We start from the raw sequence: 18039 nt of genomic DNA, 5'->3' as shown, positions 1-18039 counted from the left end.
TGCTTGTTCCTTCCACGGAGTTTTTAATCTCAGTGGCTATATTTTTTGCTTTTGGGATCCTTCTAAAACCTGCTTGTAGCTTTTTTATATCAATCTGTTCTTTTTAAGTTATGAGTTGTATTGTTTCTTTTAATTTTCTTAATATTTTATCTTATTGCCTGTTTCATATTTTTCTATGATTTACTGTCTCTCATTATTCTATGACTTCCACTTCTTTAGACGCTAATTCAGTTCTCAGGCTTGGTTCTAGCTTTCTCATTTCCCATGGGTCCACAGTCATGTCTCCTGCTCTCATGAGGGCATCAGACCCTAACCCCAACCCTTAGGACCTATATCCAGGTTCAAAGGTCTCATGGGCTATGGAAACATTAGCTTCCTCTTACTCCCCTGGCTGACTGGTCTCTTCAACTTTGAAGCCTAGGCATGTCTCTTCCTTTATTGAGTTAGCTCTACATTTTTAATTTAGTTTTATTTTATTTTACCCAGAGTATCTATGGAGAAAAAAATCCTAACCATGTCAGTCCAGCCTATCCTGGTGTTGTTCTCTACATTCAACTTAACTACAGCCAAGAGCACTTATTTGGGGTGGAGGATGGGCTCAGCCTGTGGGTGTGTGTCAGGGCTCAGTTCATGTGTAAGGTCAGGGATCATGTTGGGAGTCAGGGTTCCTTCTATGGCAGTGGCAGAGCTAAGACTGGGGCTAGGATTGGGTTTACACTATGGAAGGCAAGATTGCTATTAATTGTCACGTATGCCAGAATGTGTCCATTACAAGGCTGTTAACAGATATGTCAGTACGTACCCATGACGACGTTAACAATCACATGTCGGGACATGTCCATGATGAGGCTGGTAACAGTCACATATGTCAGGACGTGTCCATAATGAGGCTGTTAACAGTCACATATGTCAGGATACATCCATGATGAGGCTGTTAACAGTCACATGTCAGGACACGTCCATGATGAGGCTGTTAACAGTCACATTTGTCAGGACATGTCCGTGATGAGGCTGTTAACATTCACGTATGTCAGACCATGTCCATGATGAGGCTGTTAACAGTCACACATGTCAGGACACGTCCATGATGAGGCTGTTAACAGTCACATATGTCAGGACATGTCCATGATGAGGCTGTTAACAGTCACATGTCAGGACATGTCCCTAAGGCTGTTAACAGTCACACACAAGTGTCAGGACACGTCCATGAGGTTAACAGTCACGTGTCAGGATACGTCCATGATGAGGTTGTTAACAGTCACATATGTCAAGACATGTCCCTAAAGCTGTTAATAATCACATATGTAAAGACATGTCCTTAAGCTGTTAACAGTCACGTGTCAGGACATGTCCCTAAAGCTGTTAACAGTCACATATTATCAGGACATGTCCATGAGGAAGCTGTTAACAGTCACATAAGTTAGGATATGTCCATGATGAGGTTGTTAACAGTCACATGTCAGGACATGCCCACGAGGCCATTAATAGTCACATATCAGGACACACCCATGATAAGTCCCCATCAAAGTCCGACACCCTCTTGTTCACCCCCCACAAGGTACACACGGCCCTTTCTTGTCATCTACTGTTAGCTTCACAACAGCCCTGTGAGGTGATCAGGCTCAGTGCCATTACCCCACCTGACCAATAAGCAACCAGGTACAGAGAGGGAAAAATAAATGCAAAGGTTACTCAATGCCTGGCAGAGGCAGGAGCAGGACCAAGTTTCCTGATTCCTGTTCCTTCCTCCCTCCAGGACTGCCTTCCCTCAACCAGAGAAGACGCAGGAGTAAAGTCAGAGATGTGGAGAGCACAGACACGGCACATGCACGCACGCACATGCACACACGCACACACACACAAGCATGTACACGCACGCATACATGCACACACACGGAAAACACACCTGGGGACCCAGGCCCTGCTCCCCAAACACATCTGTCCAGGTTGTCCCCCATCCTGCTCCAGCACTGTCCCATCCCCGAGCCCCACCCCACGACAGCCGATTTTCCCCACCACAGCAGTGTGCCATGCATTTGTCCTTTGACCCGTTCATATGTCCATCTGTCCACCCTTGAGCCCATCCCTCCGTGTCTGCACCCAACCACCCATCCCACCTGTGTCCACCTGCCACCGCCCCACCCGCCGCTCACCGAGCTCCTCCAGTTCGGCCGTCATGGACTTGGAGCGGAGTGTCAGTGTGGTGCTGGGGGCCCTCTTGGGGGGAGGCGGGGCTGCAAAGAAGAGGGAGGCTTTGGGCCTCCTGTCCAGCAGCAGGCGGCGCGGCGTGGCCAGGTGCAGGTGCCACTTGCGCTCCACTGCCTGGACCTCCTCGTACTCCCGTGAGGAGGAGTCACACTGTGCGAGGATCTTGTTGAGACTGCGGCTAGACGCAAACTTCTTCATGGCGTGGAAGCTCAGAGGCCCCCAGGGTCGGGACCGTGGGAAGGTGGTCAAGGGCCCCTGTGGGGGTCACTGCACCTGGCTCTGGCCTGGGTACCTGCACTGCAGACTCTGAGGGCTGGGCCTGGGGGCACCAGAGCCATGGAGTGGGGGCTGGGAGGGGTCTCCCCACAGGCCCGGCTCCCACTGTCCCTGAGCACCCCTGGGCCCAGGCAGCCCCCACACTCCCCAGGGACGCAAGTGTGGCCAGCCAGAGCCACGGGGCCTGGGCTGGGCCGGGCCAGCAAGAGCCTCCCGGGCCCGGGCTGCAGCGGCCGCGGCGCGGCAAGAAGACGCTTTTCCTCTTCCCTTCAGGTGCCGCCTCCCCCTTTCCCTCCGACAGTAAGGCAGCAGCACAGCGTCAACCTCACGGTTGCTATGGCAACCCCGGCCTCCAGGCAGCTGCTGCCGGTGTCGGAAGGAGGGCGGCCGCCACACCAGGGGCTGGGGGAGCCAGGAGGAAGGGGGCAGGGGACCCAGGGCAGGACAAGACAGGCGCAAAGGAGCATGAGGGAGGGCCAGGGGCCCCAAGAAGTCAGGTGGACCTGAGGTGGGGCAGCCTGTGTCAGGAGTCAGAGACCAAGGATCAGCAGCCTAACATCAGTGATGGGGTTGAAAACCAGGACCAAATCTGGGCTCCTCATCTAGGTTTAGAAATCCGATGCTAGCAGTCTGGGATCAGGGATGGGGAGAAAAATGAGGGGCTGGAGTCGGTGGCCTGAGCCTGAGCCCTCACCTCGGCGCCGAGCCCCGTCTTCTTCAGGCTTCCTGGTCACCGATACAACCTTCATGACAAGGCGGTTCCCGCCCTGACGGATCAGGGCCACCACCTGCTTATGGCCAACCTTCACCACGTTCACACCATTCACCTGCGGACACAAAGAAGGCTTTCTTTCCCCCTTGGCCAAGAATCAGGATTGGGGTTAGGCAGGTAGGGCCAGGCCTCACCTCGATGAGGAAGTCTCCAGTGCGCAACCCAGCCCTCCAGGCCACGCCCTCCACATCCACAGACTCCAGGTACTGTAGCGCGGGGAAGGCAGGTGTGGGCGTGAACTCCTCGATGGGGGTCTCCGCTGCAAAGGGTTGGGCTCAGCGGGGTGGCACAGTCACCTCCCACAGACAGTTAACAGGGTGAAGGGACAACTGTGAGCACAGGTGGCTGAACAGAACCCGGCAGTAAAGGCCACGCGATGCAGTGTTCTAGAATCTGTGGTCCCTCTCTCTGAGAGTTCCCTGCTCACAGTAAGTGACCCCTGTCCCAGACTCTTAGATAGCAAAGATACGGAAGCTGAAGAGGGATCAGAACCCACACTAGCGTAGGTCCAAAGCCAAACCACAGTCACCACCCTGGCAGAAAACTGGAAGAGGCGGGTAAGGAAGAGGGAAGAGGGGAGCCAAGAGGCACACCCTGAGGGCTTCTGCACCTCCTCCACCTCCTCCACAAGGGCCCGCCCAGGACTTTAGCCCCGCCCCCTCACAAGGGTCCACCCAGCACTTTGGCCCCACCCCTCACAAGGGCCCGCCCAGCGCTTTGGCCCCACCCCTCACAAGGGTCCACCCAGCACTTTTAGCCCCACCCCTCACAAGGCCCCGCCCAGCACTTTTAGCCCCACCCCTCACAAGGGCCTGCCCAGCACTTTGGCCCCACCCTCCCACAAGGGACAACCTAGCACCTTTGGCCCCACCCCTCACAAGGGCCCGCCCAGCACTTTGGCCCCACCCTCCCACAAGGGACAACCTAGCACCTTTGGCCCCACCCCCTCACAAGGGTCCGCCCAGCACATTAGCCCCATCCCTTCACAAGGGTCCACCCAGCACTTTTAGCCCCACCCCTCACAAGGCCCCGCCCAGCACTTTTAGCCCCACCCCTCACAAGGGCCTGCCCAGCACTTTGGCCCCACCCTCCCACAAGGGACAACCTAGCACCTTTGGCCCCACCCCCTCACAAGGGTCCGCCCAGCACATTAGCCCCATCCCCTCACAAGGGTCCACCGAGCACTTTTAGCCCCACCCCTCACAAGGCCCCGCCCAGCACTTTTAGCCCCACCCCCTCACAAGGCCCAGGCCAGCACTTTTAGCCCCACCCCTCACAAGGGCCCACCCAGCACTTTTAGCCCCACCCCTCACAAGGCCCCGCCCAGCACTTTTAGCCCCAACCCCTCACAAGGGTCCACCCAGCACTTTGGCCCCACCCTCCCACAAGGGACAACCTAGCACCTTTGGCCCCACCCCTCACAAGGGCCCGCCCAGCACCTTCGGCCCCACCCCCTCACAAGGGCCCGCCCAGCACCTTCGGCCCCACCCCCTCACAAGGGCCCGCCCAGCACCTTCGGCCCCACCCCCTCACAAGGGCCCGCCCAGCACCTTCGGCCCCACCCCCTCACAAGGGCCCGCCCAGCACCTTCGGCCCCACCCCCTCACAAGGGCCCGCCCAGCACCTTCGGCCCCACCCCCTCACAAGGGCCCGCCCAGCACCTTCGGCCCCACCCCTCACAAGGGCCCGCCCAGCACCTTTAGCTCCTCGGAGAACAAAGCCGAAGCCCTCGTGGTCCCGTTTCTGCAGCACGGCCACCTTGTCCTCGATGACATAATCACTGAGCAGAGAGCAGAGAGGGTGGGGGAGCCAAGCCGACCCTTCCATGCCCCAGATGGGGCCAGGGCACAGCCTGCCCACTCCCCTCACCTTCTGACCTCTGCACCCAGCATCTGTGGATGGCTCCCACCAGCCAATGCCCCCCCTCCCATCAAAATGCCCTCTGCAGCACCCCTGGTGTGTCCACACCCCCTGCCCCCACCACATCCCTGACGTGTCCACACCCCTGCCCCCACCACATCCCTGACGTGTCCACACCCCTGCCCCCACCACATCCGTGGCGTGTCCACACCCCCTGCCCCCACCACATCCCTGGCGTGTCCACACCCCTGCCCCCACCACATCCCTGGCGTGTCCACACCCCCTGCCCCTACCACATCCCTGGCTTGTCCACACCCCCTGCTGCCACCACATTCCCGGCGTGTCCACACCCCCGCCCCTGCAGCACCCCTAGTGTGTCCACACCCCCGCCCCCTGCGCACCCCGGGGTGTCCATACCCCTGCCCCCTGCAGCACCCCTGGTGTGTCCACACCCCCTACAGCACCCCTGATGTGTCCACACACCCCCCACCGCATCCCTGGAGTGTCCACGCCCCCTGCCCCCACCACATCCCTGGCGTGTCCACACCCCCTGCCACCACCACATTCCTGGCGTGTCCACACCCCCGCCCCTGCAGCACCCCTAGTGTGTCCACACCCCCGCCCCCTGCAGCACCCCTGGGGTGTCCATACCCCTGCCCCCTGCAGCACCCCTAATGTGTCCACACCCCCTGCAGCACCCCTGAGGTGTCCACACACCCCCCACCGCATCCCTGGTGTGTCCATGCCCCCTGACCCCACCACATCCCTGGTGCGTCCACACCCCTTACCCCCACCACATCCCTGGCATGTCCACGCCCCCCACCACATCCCTGGCGTATCCACGCCCCCCACCCCACCGTACCTGTGGGACGTGAGGCTGTCATAGGAGCCCACTGTGTAGTGACGGAAAAGCCGCTTGGTCCGATCCTCCCGAGTTTCTGAAGGGAGTTTCAGGAGCTGATGGAGGGGTCATGTCCTGCAACTGGACTGAACTGCCCCTAACCGTGCCAACCACCAGTCTGCCCATGTGCACCCATGCATGCCCAGATGGAAGGGGCCAAAAAACCTGGGCCCTGGAGCCCAGAGGAGCTGGGCAGGAAGGTTGAGGGTCCTGCAAGAATCCTGGGCTCTGGGAGTCCAGGAAGGGCAGCAGCCTGGGCATCCCTCCCTGGAGTACCCGAGACAGAGATGGGATGGGGCAGAGCCTTTCAGAGTGAGGGAGGGGGTCTGTGTGTGTGTCTGTGTGTGAGTGTCTGTGACTCACAGTCGTGCTCATGTGTGTATGTGTCTATGATTATCCACGTCCGTGTGTCCGTGACCCATGGTTGTATGTAAGGGCTATGCTAGTGTGTGCACGTGCATGTGTCTGAGTGGCCGTGGCCCAAAGTCCTATGTAAGTGCTGTCCTCATGTGTGTAGATGTGATGCATAAATGCTATGCGTGCGTTAAGTGCCGTGCTCACGCGTGTACGTGTGCATGTCTGTAAGCATCCGTGACCCTCAGTCGCGCGTAAGTGCTGTGCTCGTGTTTATGCACGTGCGTGTATCTGTGCATCTGCGTGTGTGATGGCTGCGCTCGTATCTACGAGTGCCACGTCTATCCATGACCCTCAGTCACATGTAAGGGATGCGTGTCTGTCTGTGTCTGCGTATCTGTGACCCGTGGTCATTCGTAAGTGCCATGCTCATGTGTGTACGTGTGTGTGTCTGAGTGTCCGTGATGTAGTCACGCGTAAATGCGTGGACATGTCTGTGTCTGTGACTCACAGTCATGTGGAAGGGTTATGCTCACGCATGTGCATGTCTGTGTCTGTGACCGGTGATTGTAAGGGCTGTGCTCAAGAATGTTCATACGCATGTGTCTGTCTTTGAGTGTCTGTGGACCACAGTTGTGTGCAAGGGCTGCGGTTTGCCCCTGTGGGCACTGGTGCAGAGCAGCCTCAAGTTGTCACTGAACCCCTCACCACCACAGCCCCTTGCCCTCAGCCTCACGGGGTCCCGAAGTGGAGCTGGAAGTCCAGGTGTGGAGGGTGGGCCTCTTCCCTGACGTCTCTGCCCCCACAGGACTCCCCCAATCCATCCCCTTGATCTCAGAGCCCCACATGGCACTGCGGGGCTGGCTACTGTCACCTACTCCACCCTGGCTTCATGAGCTCCACCAGCTGCAGTGTCTAACCCACACTCCAGCCACCACCTCTGCCCTGCTCCAGACCTGCCTCCTCGGCGGCCTGACCGGACTCCTCAAAAGACGGAGGCCCTGACCCTCTCCAGACAAGGACCCCGCCTTCTCTCTCTCTCTCCTGTTCTCTCTTATTAGCATTTCTGCAGATCACTTTATTCATTCATCAGGTACTTATTGGGCTCCTCTGTATCCCAGGCCCTGTTTGCTTCTGGTTCTAGGCATACAGCAGAGAACAGAAGTCTCAGTTCTCATGGGTTTTATCAGCTATTTGGGTAAAAGAATAAACTAACCAAAAATAAGTTAAAACGTAACACACTAAGTGCTGACAGAAAACGTCCATAGATGCTTAAAGGAAAATATGCAGAAAAGGGCTGCAGCGACTATCTGCAGTTTCGGGTGGCCATGGAAGGGCTCCTGAGGAAGGCGGGGGGTGGCGTGAATGTTGAAGGACATGTGGGAGCCGTACAGGGAAGGACTTCTAGGGAGGGGGCAGCAAGGCAAAGCCCACAGGCAGGAGTCTGCCTAGGGCCCCGTGGACAGTGAGGGGCCTGTGGGGCTGGGGCAGAGGGAGCAAGACAAGGCAGTAGGAAATGAGATCAAAGCAGCCCCACAACGTTTGATTACCTACCTGCCCCACTAACTGTGAGCTCCTTGAGGATAAAGACCACATCATATTTATAACTCTACTCCTAGTGCCTAACACGGAGCCTGGCACATAGCTGGCACTCAACATTTTAACTAGATGGACAGATGGATAGACAAACTGATGGGCAGATGAGCGGGTGGGTGGATCAAAGGGCAGATGGACATACGATTGATGGAGAGACTAAAAGGAAAATGGGTATGTAAGTGGATGGATTTGGCAGATGGGTCAATGTACGTGTGGATGGGTCAGTCAAAGCATAAATGGACATACGGAAAAACGGATGGATGTTGGACTGATGAAAGAGGGTGGGTGGATGGATGGGTGGTGTGCGGGTAAGTGGATGGATAGCATGGGTTGATGGGTGAGTAGATGGATGGTAGGAGTGTGGGTAGGCCAAAAGATAGATGGAGATAAGAATGGGCAGGTAGATGGATAGAAAGAAGGAAAAGAGAGAGGAAGGGAGGGAGAGAAAAAGGAGGGAGGGAGGAAGGAAGGAGGGAGGAAGGGGGAGGGAGGGATGGAGGAGCAAAGGAGGGGAGGGAGGAACAAAGGGAGGGAGGAGGAAGGGGAGGGAGGGAGGAGGGGAGGGAGGGAGTGAGGGAGGGAGGAGAGGAAGGACAAAAAGAGGGAGGGAGAGAGGAGGGGAGGGAAGGAGGAAGGGGGAGGGAGGAAGGGGGGACGGAGGGAGGGAGAAGAGGGAGAGAGAGAGGGAGCAGGGGGAGGGGGAGGAAGGGAGGGAGGGAAGAAGAAAAGTGGGAAGAGGGGGAGGGAGGAAGGGGAAGAGAAAGGATGGGAGGGATGAAGGAAGAGAGTGAGGAGGGAGGAGGGGAAGGAAGAGAGAAAGGAGGGGGAGGGAAGGAGGGAGGAGGGAGTGAGGAAGGGAGGAGGGAGAAGGGGGAGGGAGGAAGGAGAAGAGAGAGGATGGGAGGGAGGAAGGAGGAGGGGAGGGAGGAGGGGGAGAGAAGGAGGGAGGAGGGGGTGGGAGGAAGGGGGAGGGAGGGAGGGAAGGAGAAAGGACAGGAGAGAGGAAGGAGGAATGAGGACTGGCCTGGATTTCCAGGCCCCGCCACTAACACTGTGGCCCTCAGGAAGCTGACGGTGTCTCTCCTTTGTGAAACAAGAAAACCAGCCGTGGAGGGCCCTGAGTTCTGTATTTTCCCATCCTGAAGTCCTGCCAGCACTCACCCCTCCTCTCTCCTCTCCCCACACACACCATGGTGACTATGCACACCTGCATCCATCCTTGCTGGTCTAGCCACACTGCTCAGGTTGGCATCAGACCCTCATCCCCATCCCTCCACATTGACCCAGACATGGGAGTGCAAGCAGCACCTGCCTGCCCGCAGAAGGACTTCCAAATTTTGCAGCTCACTAGGCTCATGGTCTTAAATTTTGTCGACCAAACAAATTGTATTTATTATGTAACACTTCCCAGCTTTATTAATCAAGCACAGAAAAACCAGCTGAAGCAAAAACACTACCGTGACCTCCAAAACGACAACCAACCATGGTGGAAAGAAAGGAAAGGAAAGAAGGGACGTGGTGGCATCCCGTCCACATCAGCAGCGGGGCCTCACACAGACCATGCTCTGAATCTCCAGTCATCTCACCCCTCCTCTCCCTGAGTCAACTTGGAAGATGCTGCCAGCAGTTCCCTCCCACCAAGTCGGGCTGGGTGAGTGGCAGGACCTGTCTCCAAACCCCAGCACTGCCTGGCCCAGGACTGGCAGGCAGGGCCCCTCCTTGCTTCACAGCCCTTCCCTGTCCCCACTCCTGTCCCCAAAACGAATCTGTTTTGGATTCCGGCCTGTTGGAAGCAGGTTTCTATTCCTGGGCTTCCCTCCGGCCTCTGGCAGAACTTGGCCCTGGACCCCAAGCCAGAGAACGCTCATGACAGCCTCAGCTGAGGATGGAGGGATGGCACCCTTCTCCTGCCCCACTCAGCCCAAAAACGCTTCCTGAGCAGGCACCTCTGACACTCCCCTGGGTGACACACCCCAGTCCTGCTCTCACTAGGCCATCATCACCCAGGCCTCTAGCTATGTCATCCAACCCCCGCTGGGTCTGCGCACCCCGCCCCTACTTACCACTCCTCCCCCTTGCTCATCTGCCCTGCCAGGCCTTTACCCTAACCCTGAACAAGCTGCCCCAGCCTCCCTCCCACCACACTGCCTGGGTGTGTTGCTGTGGTGAAACCTCAGACCAGCTGCCCTCTCCCTCCTCCACGTGGCCTCAGTGCCACAGACGCCGCTCACCCTCACTGCACACGTGAGCTCCACTCACCCCACCAGTGAAGGGCAGAGGCTACACGCACAGACCTTGGAACCACCACTGAGAACAGACCATGGGCGTGCCCTCAGGGCTAGGATTTGACCCCTCTGTGCCTCGACCTCCTAAAAACAAACCACTGACAGACCCACTTCACAGGACCGCTAGGAGAAATCAGTGACTTCTCACGTGCCAAGAGGCCCAGAAAAAGCAGGCACCTGGAGCTGTCACAGCTACCAGGTCTAGCACCCTGCCACACCTGCACACATGGGACTCTGCTGTCCCCACATGCTGACCACCTGAGAGCTCCTTGTCCTCCCCAAGGCTAAACTCAAACCCCATCTCCACTTGGAAACTCTCTCTGCCTCCCTCAGACCAACACAGGTCCCTATGGCATCCATGCACACACATCCACACTCACACACGCATACTGTCATGGCAACTGCACAGCCACGGCCTCATGGCCTGGTACAGCACACCACACGCACACATCCAGACACACCAGCCACACGCACACTCCAGACACACCACACCACACGAACGTGCTCCAGACACAACACGCCACATGAACATGCTCTGGACACACCATACACCACACACACGCTCCAGACGCACACCACACACACACTACAGACACACCACGCCACATGCACACACAACACGCCACAAGAACGTGCTCCAGACACACCATGCCACGTGAACATGCTCCGGACACACCATGCCACACGCACACACTCCAGACACACCACGCCACACGCACATGCTCCAGACACACCACGCCACATGAACGTGCTCCAGACACACCACGCCACACGCACACACTCCAGACACACCACGCCACATGAACGTGCTCCAGACACACCACGCCACATGAACGTGCTCCAGACACACCACGCCACATGCACACGCTCCAGACACACCACGTCACACGCACACACTCTGGACACACCACGCCACATGAACGTGCCCCGGACACAACATGCCACATGCACACACTCCAGACACACCACGCTACATGCACACGCTCCAGACACAACACGCCACATGCACACACTCCAGACACACCACACCACATGCACACTCCAAACACCACATGCACATGTTCCAGATACTTCACACTCATGCGTGCTCACACCTGATGCACCACACACATTTACACACATCCAGACACCCTACACCAGTGCACACACTCCAGACGTATCCCACGTGCACATGCTCTACACTACATACACGTGTTCCAGACACGTGCACACGTCCAGACACCATGAGCACACGTTCCAGGTACACACCACACACATGCCCACATGCCACACGCTGGCTTGTGCCTGTAGGTGCCAGGGTTCCCTTGTCCCACCTACTCAAGAAAGGGAATGACAACCTGCGAAGACCCTGAACGGCCACTCTGGCCTGGGGGCTCAGAAGGATCAGCCTCACCCTCCACCAGCAGGAACCCCGGAGATCCGCAGACACTCTGAGGGACTGGACTAAGGCCTCGCCCAGCCTGGGGGCAGCCCACCGTGGCCTGCATTTGCACCTCCTGTTCCTTACCTGCTGCTTGTCTTACCCCGTCCTGGCCCCGGGGCACCCAGAACAGCCCCTCTGGATCTAACTGGTTTCATTTCCTCTTGGCTGGTCCCTGCTTCCCTGCTCTGCCCACTCGGACAATCTGTCCACCTTGGACAGATGCCTCTTTTCTCACGGTGACCTCCTTTACTTGTCCTCCAGCCGGGCAGGAGTCATGTCTCCAAGCACCTAGTTTCTGTGTGGACCGTGTGGGGCCGGCTCAAGGCCACGGGACTCGTGTGCGTGATCAGATGTCTTCTTGCACCCAAGTGTGCACCCACATATACGTGTGTCCTGCAGGCACGTCACATGTGTTCACTGTGTACAACACGTACATTTCTCACATGTGCACCTATTACCTACACACACGCTCATAAAGGTGTGCACAGGTGCACACCTGTGTGTCTGTGCTGGATACACGAGTTTCCATGTACTTTGAGATGTGTTTGTATTTATTTCTCGTGTCTTCGGTGTGGACACCACATGGACTTAGCTCCACGAGAGACCAAAGGGCCCTGGGAAGGGACATGCCCTCGGGAGCTGCCAGGGCACAGAGGGTCACTCACCGTGCCGCGTGTCATACTGCCTCATCTGCACCTCCTCCACGCAGTCAGCAGGGAACCAGCCCGTGCGGCCTTTCACGGTCCCCTCCCAGAAACCGCCCTCCCCGATGCTGAGCACTGGAGGAACAGAGCCGGACAGGCCGTTAGAGCATGGAGGCCCAGGCCCCCCTCCCTGGGCCCCCACTCCCCCGACCCCAGGCTCAGGTGCCCTCCCTCCCCTCACCCTTTCTCCGCATCCCTTCTCCTCCCTTCCTAAATCTTCTTGGATCCTCCCTGGGAAGACTTTGGGACCAACACAGAGGAGAGGAGGGAACAGATGGGCATGGCACAGGATGGGCATGTGGGGGACAGAAAGGCGCAGATGGACAGACGTAGGGAGACAGGAGAACATGGAGGTGGGACCAGCATCCGCTCCCTTCCCACCCCATAGACCGCTCTCCACCCGCCAAGCCCCATCCTCGCTATCATCCACCCCAGGGGTCACTGCCAAGAGCTCAGGTCCTCATGCTGTGTCCAGAGAGTTCGGCCATGTGACAGACCGAGGAGGGTCCAACCTTACAACTGTGCTGCTTCCTCAGCACCCATGGACAAAGAATAACGCAGAAGACAGGACCCCCAGTAATGAGAGTCCTGACGTAGAGGAGCTGTCATAACTCAGGATCCCTGGGACCCTCAGAACAGGACCCCACATGCTACAGATACCCCCAGCACTGTCACAAATGTACCCCCACAATGAAAAGGGCTTTGCAGTGGCACATGGCACCCCACGTCACAGGACTTCCACTGAAAAACCTCAGAAGTGACAGGAACCCCATAATGCAAAGAGGATCCTCCAAAGACAGTGATCCTAGCGATACAACCACCCCCATGGCACACAAGCACCCCAGGACGAGAGGGGCCTCTGCTGTGACATAGGCACCCCTGAACGACAGACGAGCAGGAAAGACCCACAAGACAGGCGCTCTACAGAGACAGACGCCCCTCCCCGCCTGGAATCCTTCGCAGTGACACAAGGAGTCCCTGGGGCAGGTGCACCTCCTAATGACCACCGTGGCCCGGGGCTCCCAGGGATGCCTCCGTGAGGGAGAGGTCCCCCGGCCTCGGCTGCGCGCCGGCGGCCGTACGCCCCCCACGCCGCGCGGCCCCGCCCCCGCCGGCCCTTACCCTTCACGGCCTCGCCGCGGTGCAGCGGGATCTCGCCCTCGCCCTGCGGGGTGTGCGCCTTCACCGCGATGAACTTGCGGCCGGGGACGGCGCTGTAAAGTTTCCGCTTCGGGCCCCGGGGCGGTGGCGCTGGGGGAGCGGGGGCTGCCGGGCCCGGGCCGGGCGCGGGGCCCGAGCCGCCGGGGCCGCTCGGGCTGTAAACGAACACGTAGGTGACGGAGGCGATGCCGGGGGGCAGCGGGCACGCGAAGCCGGCGCCCGGGGCCTCCATGGCGCGCGGCCCGGCCCCGCCGCCGGCCTCACCGCAGCCGCAGCCGCAGCGCCCGCCGCCCGGGCCCGCCGCCGCCCGCCGCCACCCGCCCGCCCGCCGGGGGCCCGGCCCGGGGCCGCTCCATGGGCCGCGCGCCGCTCCGCGCCCCCCGCGCGCCCCGCTCCGCCGCGCCCGGCCCGCTCCCGCCAGCGCACGAGCCGCCGCCCGCTCAGGGCTCCGGGGCCGCGGGGCTGCGCTCCCGGGCACGCCAGGCTCGCTCCATGCCGCTCGGCTCGCGCGCCCCGCCTCCCGCGGCCGCTGGGGCTCCTCCCTCTGCAGGCGGCGGCGAGGCTCGGCCCCTCGGTCCCCTCGGCCGGCTCGGCCCCTCCCTCCGCCCCTCCCCTCCGCTCCGGCCCCCCCGTGCCCCGCCCCGCCGGGGACCCCTCGGAGAGCGGCCAGAGGGTGGGGGTGCTGCGGTGCACCGGGGAGGGGCGGCGGTCAGACAGTGGCCAGGCTGGAGCTGGGAAGGGGCGCTCGAGCCTGAGCCTCCGCCTCCGTACACCCTCCTGCGGGCCCGCCTCCACACCTGTGTCCTCTCCTGGACACCTGCCCCCGGCTGCCCTGCAGGACTCCTGGAATATGCCCACTCGGTGCTCACCACCTTCCCGGACCACTCCGTGCGCCTGGAACCCAGCCCGAGGCCTTGGCCTCCAGCTCCTCCCTGCTCAGTAACCTGCCCTGGCTCCCTAGTGCCGAGGCCAGGCCCACATTCCCAGCCTGAGCTCACATGGTTGGGTGCCTTCCCCCCTCTGATCCCTTCCCAACACCTGAGCTACTCTAAATCCCACTCCTGGGCCCCTATTAACCCATCCTCTCTCTGGGACCCTGGGCCCGCTGCTCCTGGCAGGCTCTGCCAACACAGGGCGCTGGAGAGCGCCCACTGGCACCTTGCAGCTCAAGTGCCACCTTCTTCTTGTCGCCTTCCTCCTCTGAGGAAAGATGAATCTCCCCCAGGTCCTCTCCTTCCTCCTCAGCTCTTCTGAAGGCTCCAGACCCTCAGCCACTCACCAGGGTGGTTCCCTTACCTGGACAACTGCCCACCTAATTGCTTTAGCCCTTAGGCCCCAGCTGTCAATGTCCTCCCTCCTGAGACCCAGCCAGACCCCTGCTACTGCTCTACCACCTTGGGGCACACACCAGGCACCCCGTACATGCTGCGAAAACAGGAATCCTGCCATCCCCACAGAGCAGGTGAGCCTGGGCCTGCTGAAAGGATGGACACATCTTCAACAAGTGGCTGCAGGAAGAATCCTGGAGGTCGCCCAGCCCCAGGAGGAGCAGCACTGCTGGGAAATGGAAAACTCCAGAGCCTGTCCTTGGGGCCACTGAGGGTCTCACCCCGTCATCTATGCAAAAGCCTCACGGAGGGTCAGGAGATTAGGGGGGACAGCCAGCCTTGGAGTCAGGCAGGCAACAGCCCCTGGTATAGGCACAGACATGGGGAGCGGCAGGGCAGGGTGAGTAGGGATGAGGTCAGGGCAGAGGGCGGAAGGCTTTGTAAAGCTCCTGCTGTGCCCCAAGCCCACTGCTGAACACCCGACTTAGGTCTGGAGTTTGGAGTCAGGCAGGTCTACCTGGGCCAAGTGTTTACTGACTCTGTGACTCTGGTCACTTACCCACCTGAGCTCAGGACCCTCATCTGTAAAATGCCCCATATATCAAGGGTAGGTAAGAATCCATGTGCTGCTCAGCCCAGCAGCAGACATGAAGCGGTAACACCACAAAAGCTTGCTGTCCTCGTGGACGCAACCTGTGGTCTACATAACCAATTCATTCAACAGCGTCTCCTGAGCACCTTCTACATGCCCAGCTCAGGGGAAACACGGAAAGCAGAGAAACAGCTTCCTGCCCTGAGGTAAGGGGAGCCCTGCAGGGCAGAGAGACCCCTTAAGGAGTAAGAGCTAGGCCCAGGCCACGCAGGTGGCCCAAGCGAGAGCCCACACCTACACAGGTGCTCCGGAAAGGAATGACTGGGGCGTGATTAGTCCCATCTTCCTGACGAGCATCAAGGCACAGAGGGGCAGGAGACTTGTCCAAGGTCAGAGGACTAGTGGACGCAAGAGCTGAGCCTGACCCAGCCCACGGAGGCCAGGGTCCCCAGCCCAGGGTATCCTCCTCTGAGTTCTGGAGGTCCCAGGAACCAGGGTGGGGTGGGAGGTAGAGAGTAAACACCACAGTCCTGTGGGAATACAGGGCTTGGATGGCACAGACCAAGATCTCCCCCTTGGGGATCAGGGCTGGTGAGGGTACCATGAGGGCGGCAAGCCCTCATGGAGAGGCAGTTCTGTCCCCAAGTTCCTGCCCTTTCCCAGCTGTCACCGTCAGCACCTACCTGAACCCAGAGCCTTCCAGCCCAGCCTCACCCCAGCCCTGCCTTCCTGCCTGACACTGCAGGGACCCTCACAGCCCAACACTCTCACCAGAGAAGTCCTAGCTCCAACCCGAGATCACAGGTGGGGTAAGCTGTCCTCGACCCAAAGGACCCTGCCTTCTAGCCTTCTCCATCCAGGGAAGCCCATCTGGGGGTCTAGGGCTCCACCCTGAGCCCAAACCCATCAGTTCACAGGTGCTAGACCCCACCAGGCTTCTCCCCACCGCCCCTGCCCTTCCGGGCTAGGCTCCAGCACTTGCTCACTGACCACCCCCTCACCAGGGCCGCTCGACCCCTACCTGATGGTGATCTGGCTGCCCCTGGCCACTGCATGGCCCCCGACGTCCTTCTGCTCAGTACTCCTGTCCCGGTCTTTCTCCTCCTGCAGCCGCTGGAGCAGAAGCTGGTGAGGCAGGCTTCGCAGTGAGGGCCCAGGAGATGCTGCTGGCTGTCCTTCTCCCTTCAGGTTGATGTCGCTGGCCGAGCGCTGCAGAGGTCGTGGGGATGCCAGGCCACTGGGGCCGGCCAGCCGCCGCCGCTTCGCGTAGCTGGGGGTTTCCCTGAACGGTACTGGGGAAGGGGAAATGGATGAAACACCAGGCAGCCAGAGAGGGTACCAACTTGTCCCAGTTTTAACACTGAAAGTCCTATGTCCCAAGACCCCAGGGCTGCTGGTTACCCTACAACAGGAGGGGGCTGCTGAGGGGCCACATCTCAGTCACCCCTGACTCTCTCTTCACCTCTCACCCCCAGGATAGGCGCCCGCACGCCCGGAGCTCTGTCGTCAGCCCACTGAGGCCTTGGAGATACTCAGATCTGCTCAGAACAGCCATCCAGATCAGGCCACCTGTGACAGTCCCCGCCAGGCTGCTGCTGGGTAGGACCATCTGTGGTGACCACAGCCAGGGCAACCACGAAAGATATCAGGACCAGAGGCCTCAAACTTCTTCAGGAAAGGGCCAGACAGTATTAGGCTTTGCAGTCCATTTGGTCTCTGCTGCACACTCAATTCTACCACTGTAGCGTGAAAGCAGCCACAGACAGTGCCTGAGCACATGGGCACAGTGGAGTCCCAATAAAACTTTATTTAAAAAGTATGCAGCGGAAGAAGTAAAACTACTTCTATTCACAGGAGACATGATCCTTTATTAGAAAATCTCAAGGAACCCACAAGAAAGCTACTGGAGCTAATAAACGAATCCAGCAAGAGCAGAGTACACGACCAAGACACAAAAGTCAGTTGTATTTCTATACAGCAGCAATGAGCAATCTGAAAAGGAAATTAAGAAAACAATTCCATTTACAACAGCTTTTAAAATAAAATACTTAGAAATAAACTTAACCAGGGAGATGAAAGACTTGTACACTGAAAACTATAAAACACTGCCAACAGAAATTAAAGAAGACCTAACCAATGGACATCCAGTTTTCATGGATTGGAAGCCTTAAATATTATTAATGTGTCAAGGCTACCCCAGCAATATATAAATACACTGTACATAAATATATCTGAATTCCAACAGCCTTCTTTGCAGAAACAGAAAAACTGATCCTCAAATTCATATGCATCTGCAAGGGGCCCCAACCCCAAAGCAATCCTGAAAAAGAACAAAATAGAAGGACTTACACTTCCCATTTAAAAACTAGAAAGGTACAGCAATCAAAACAGTCTAGTATTGGTATAAAGACAGGCATATGGACCAACAGAATAGATTCAGAGTCCAGAAATAAACCACACATCTATGGCCACTGATTTTTGACAATGGTGCCAAGTCCATTCAATAGGGAAAAAACAGCCTCCAACAAATAGTGCTGGGACAACGGGATCTCCACGTGCAGAAGAACGAAGTTGGACTC

The 18039-nt window shown here is 58.5% G+C and overlaps 1 protein-coding gene across 5 annotated transcripts in view; it reads right to left on the bottom strand.

Moving 5' to 3' along the window:
• SHANK3 (SH3 and multiple ankyrin repeat domains 3) overlaps positions 1–18039 on the bottom strand; it is a 51351-nt gene that overhangs the window by 20991 nt on the left and 12321 nt on the right. For all 5 annotated transcript variants that reach the window (XM_049884793.1, XM_049884797.1, XM_049884796.1 and 2 more), the window contains exons 10-17: positions 16482–16752; positions 13502–13695; positions 12341–12454; positions 5979–6054; positions 4954–5036; positions 3391–3515; positions 3179–3311; positions 2154–2234 (exon numbers count right to left, since the gene is read on the bottom strand). In XM_049884793.1, the coding sequence (XP_049740750.1) occupies positions 2154–2234; positions 3179–3311; positions 3391–3515; positions 4954–5036; positions 5979–6054; positions 12341–12454; positions 13502–13695; positions 16482–16752 (1077 nt within the window). The remainder of the gene's footprint in view (positions 1–2153; positions 2235–3178; positions 3312–3390; positions 3516–4953; positions 5037–5978; positions 6055–12340; positions 12455–13501; positions 13696–16481; positions 16753–18039) is intronic.

The sequence above is a fragment of the Elephas maximus genome, chromosome 4, assembly GCF_024166365.1.
Source record: "Elephas maximus indicus isolate mEleMax1 chromosome 4, mEleMax1 primary haplotype, whole genome shotgun sequence".
Taxonomy (NCBI): domain Eukaryota; kingdom Metazoa; phylum Chordata; class Mammalia; order Proboscidea; family Elephantidae; genus Elephas; species Elephas maximus.
This window is presented reverse-complemented; position numbering and strand designations above follow the sequence as displayed.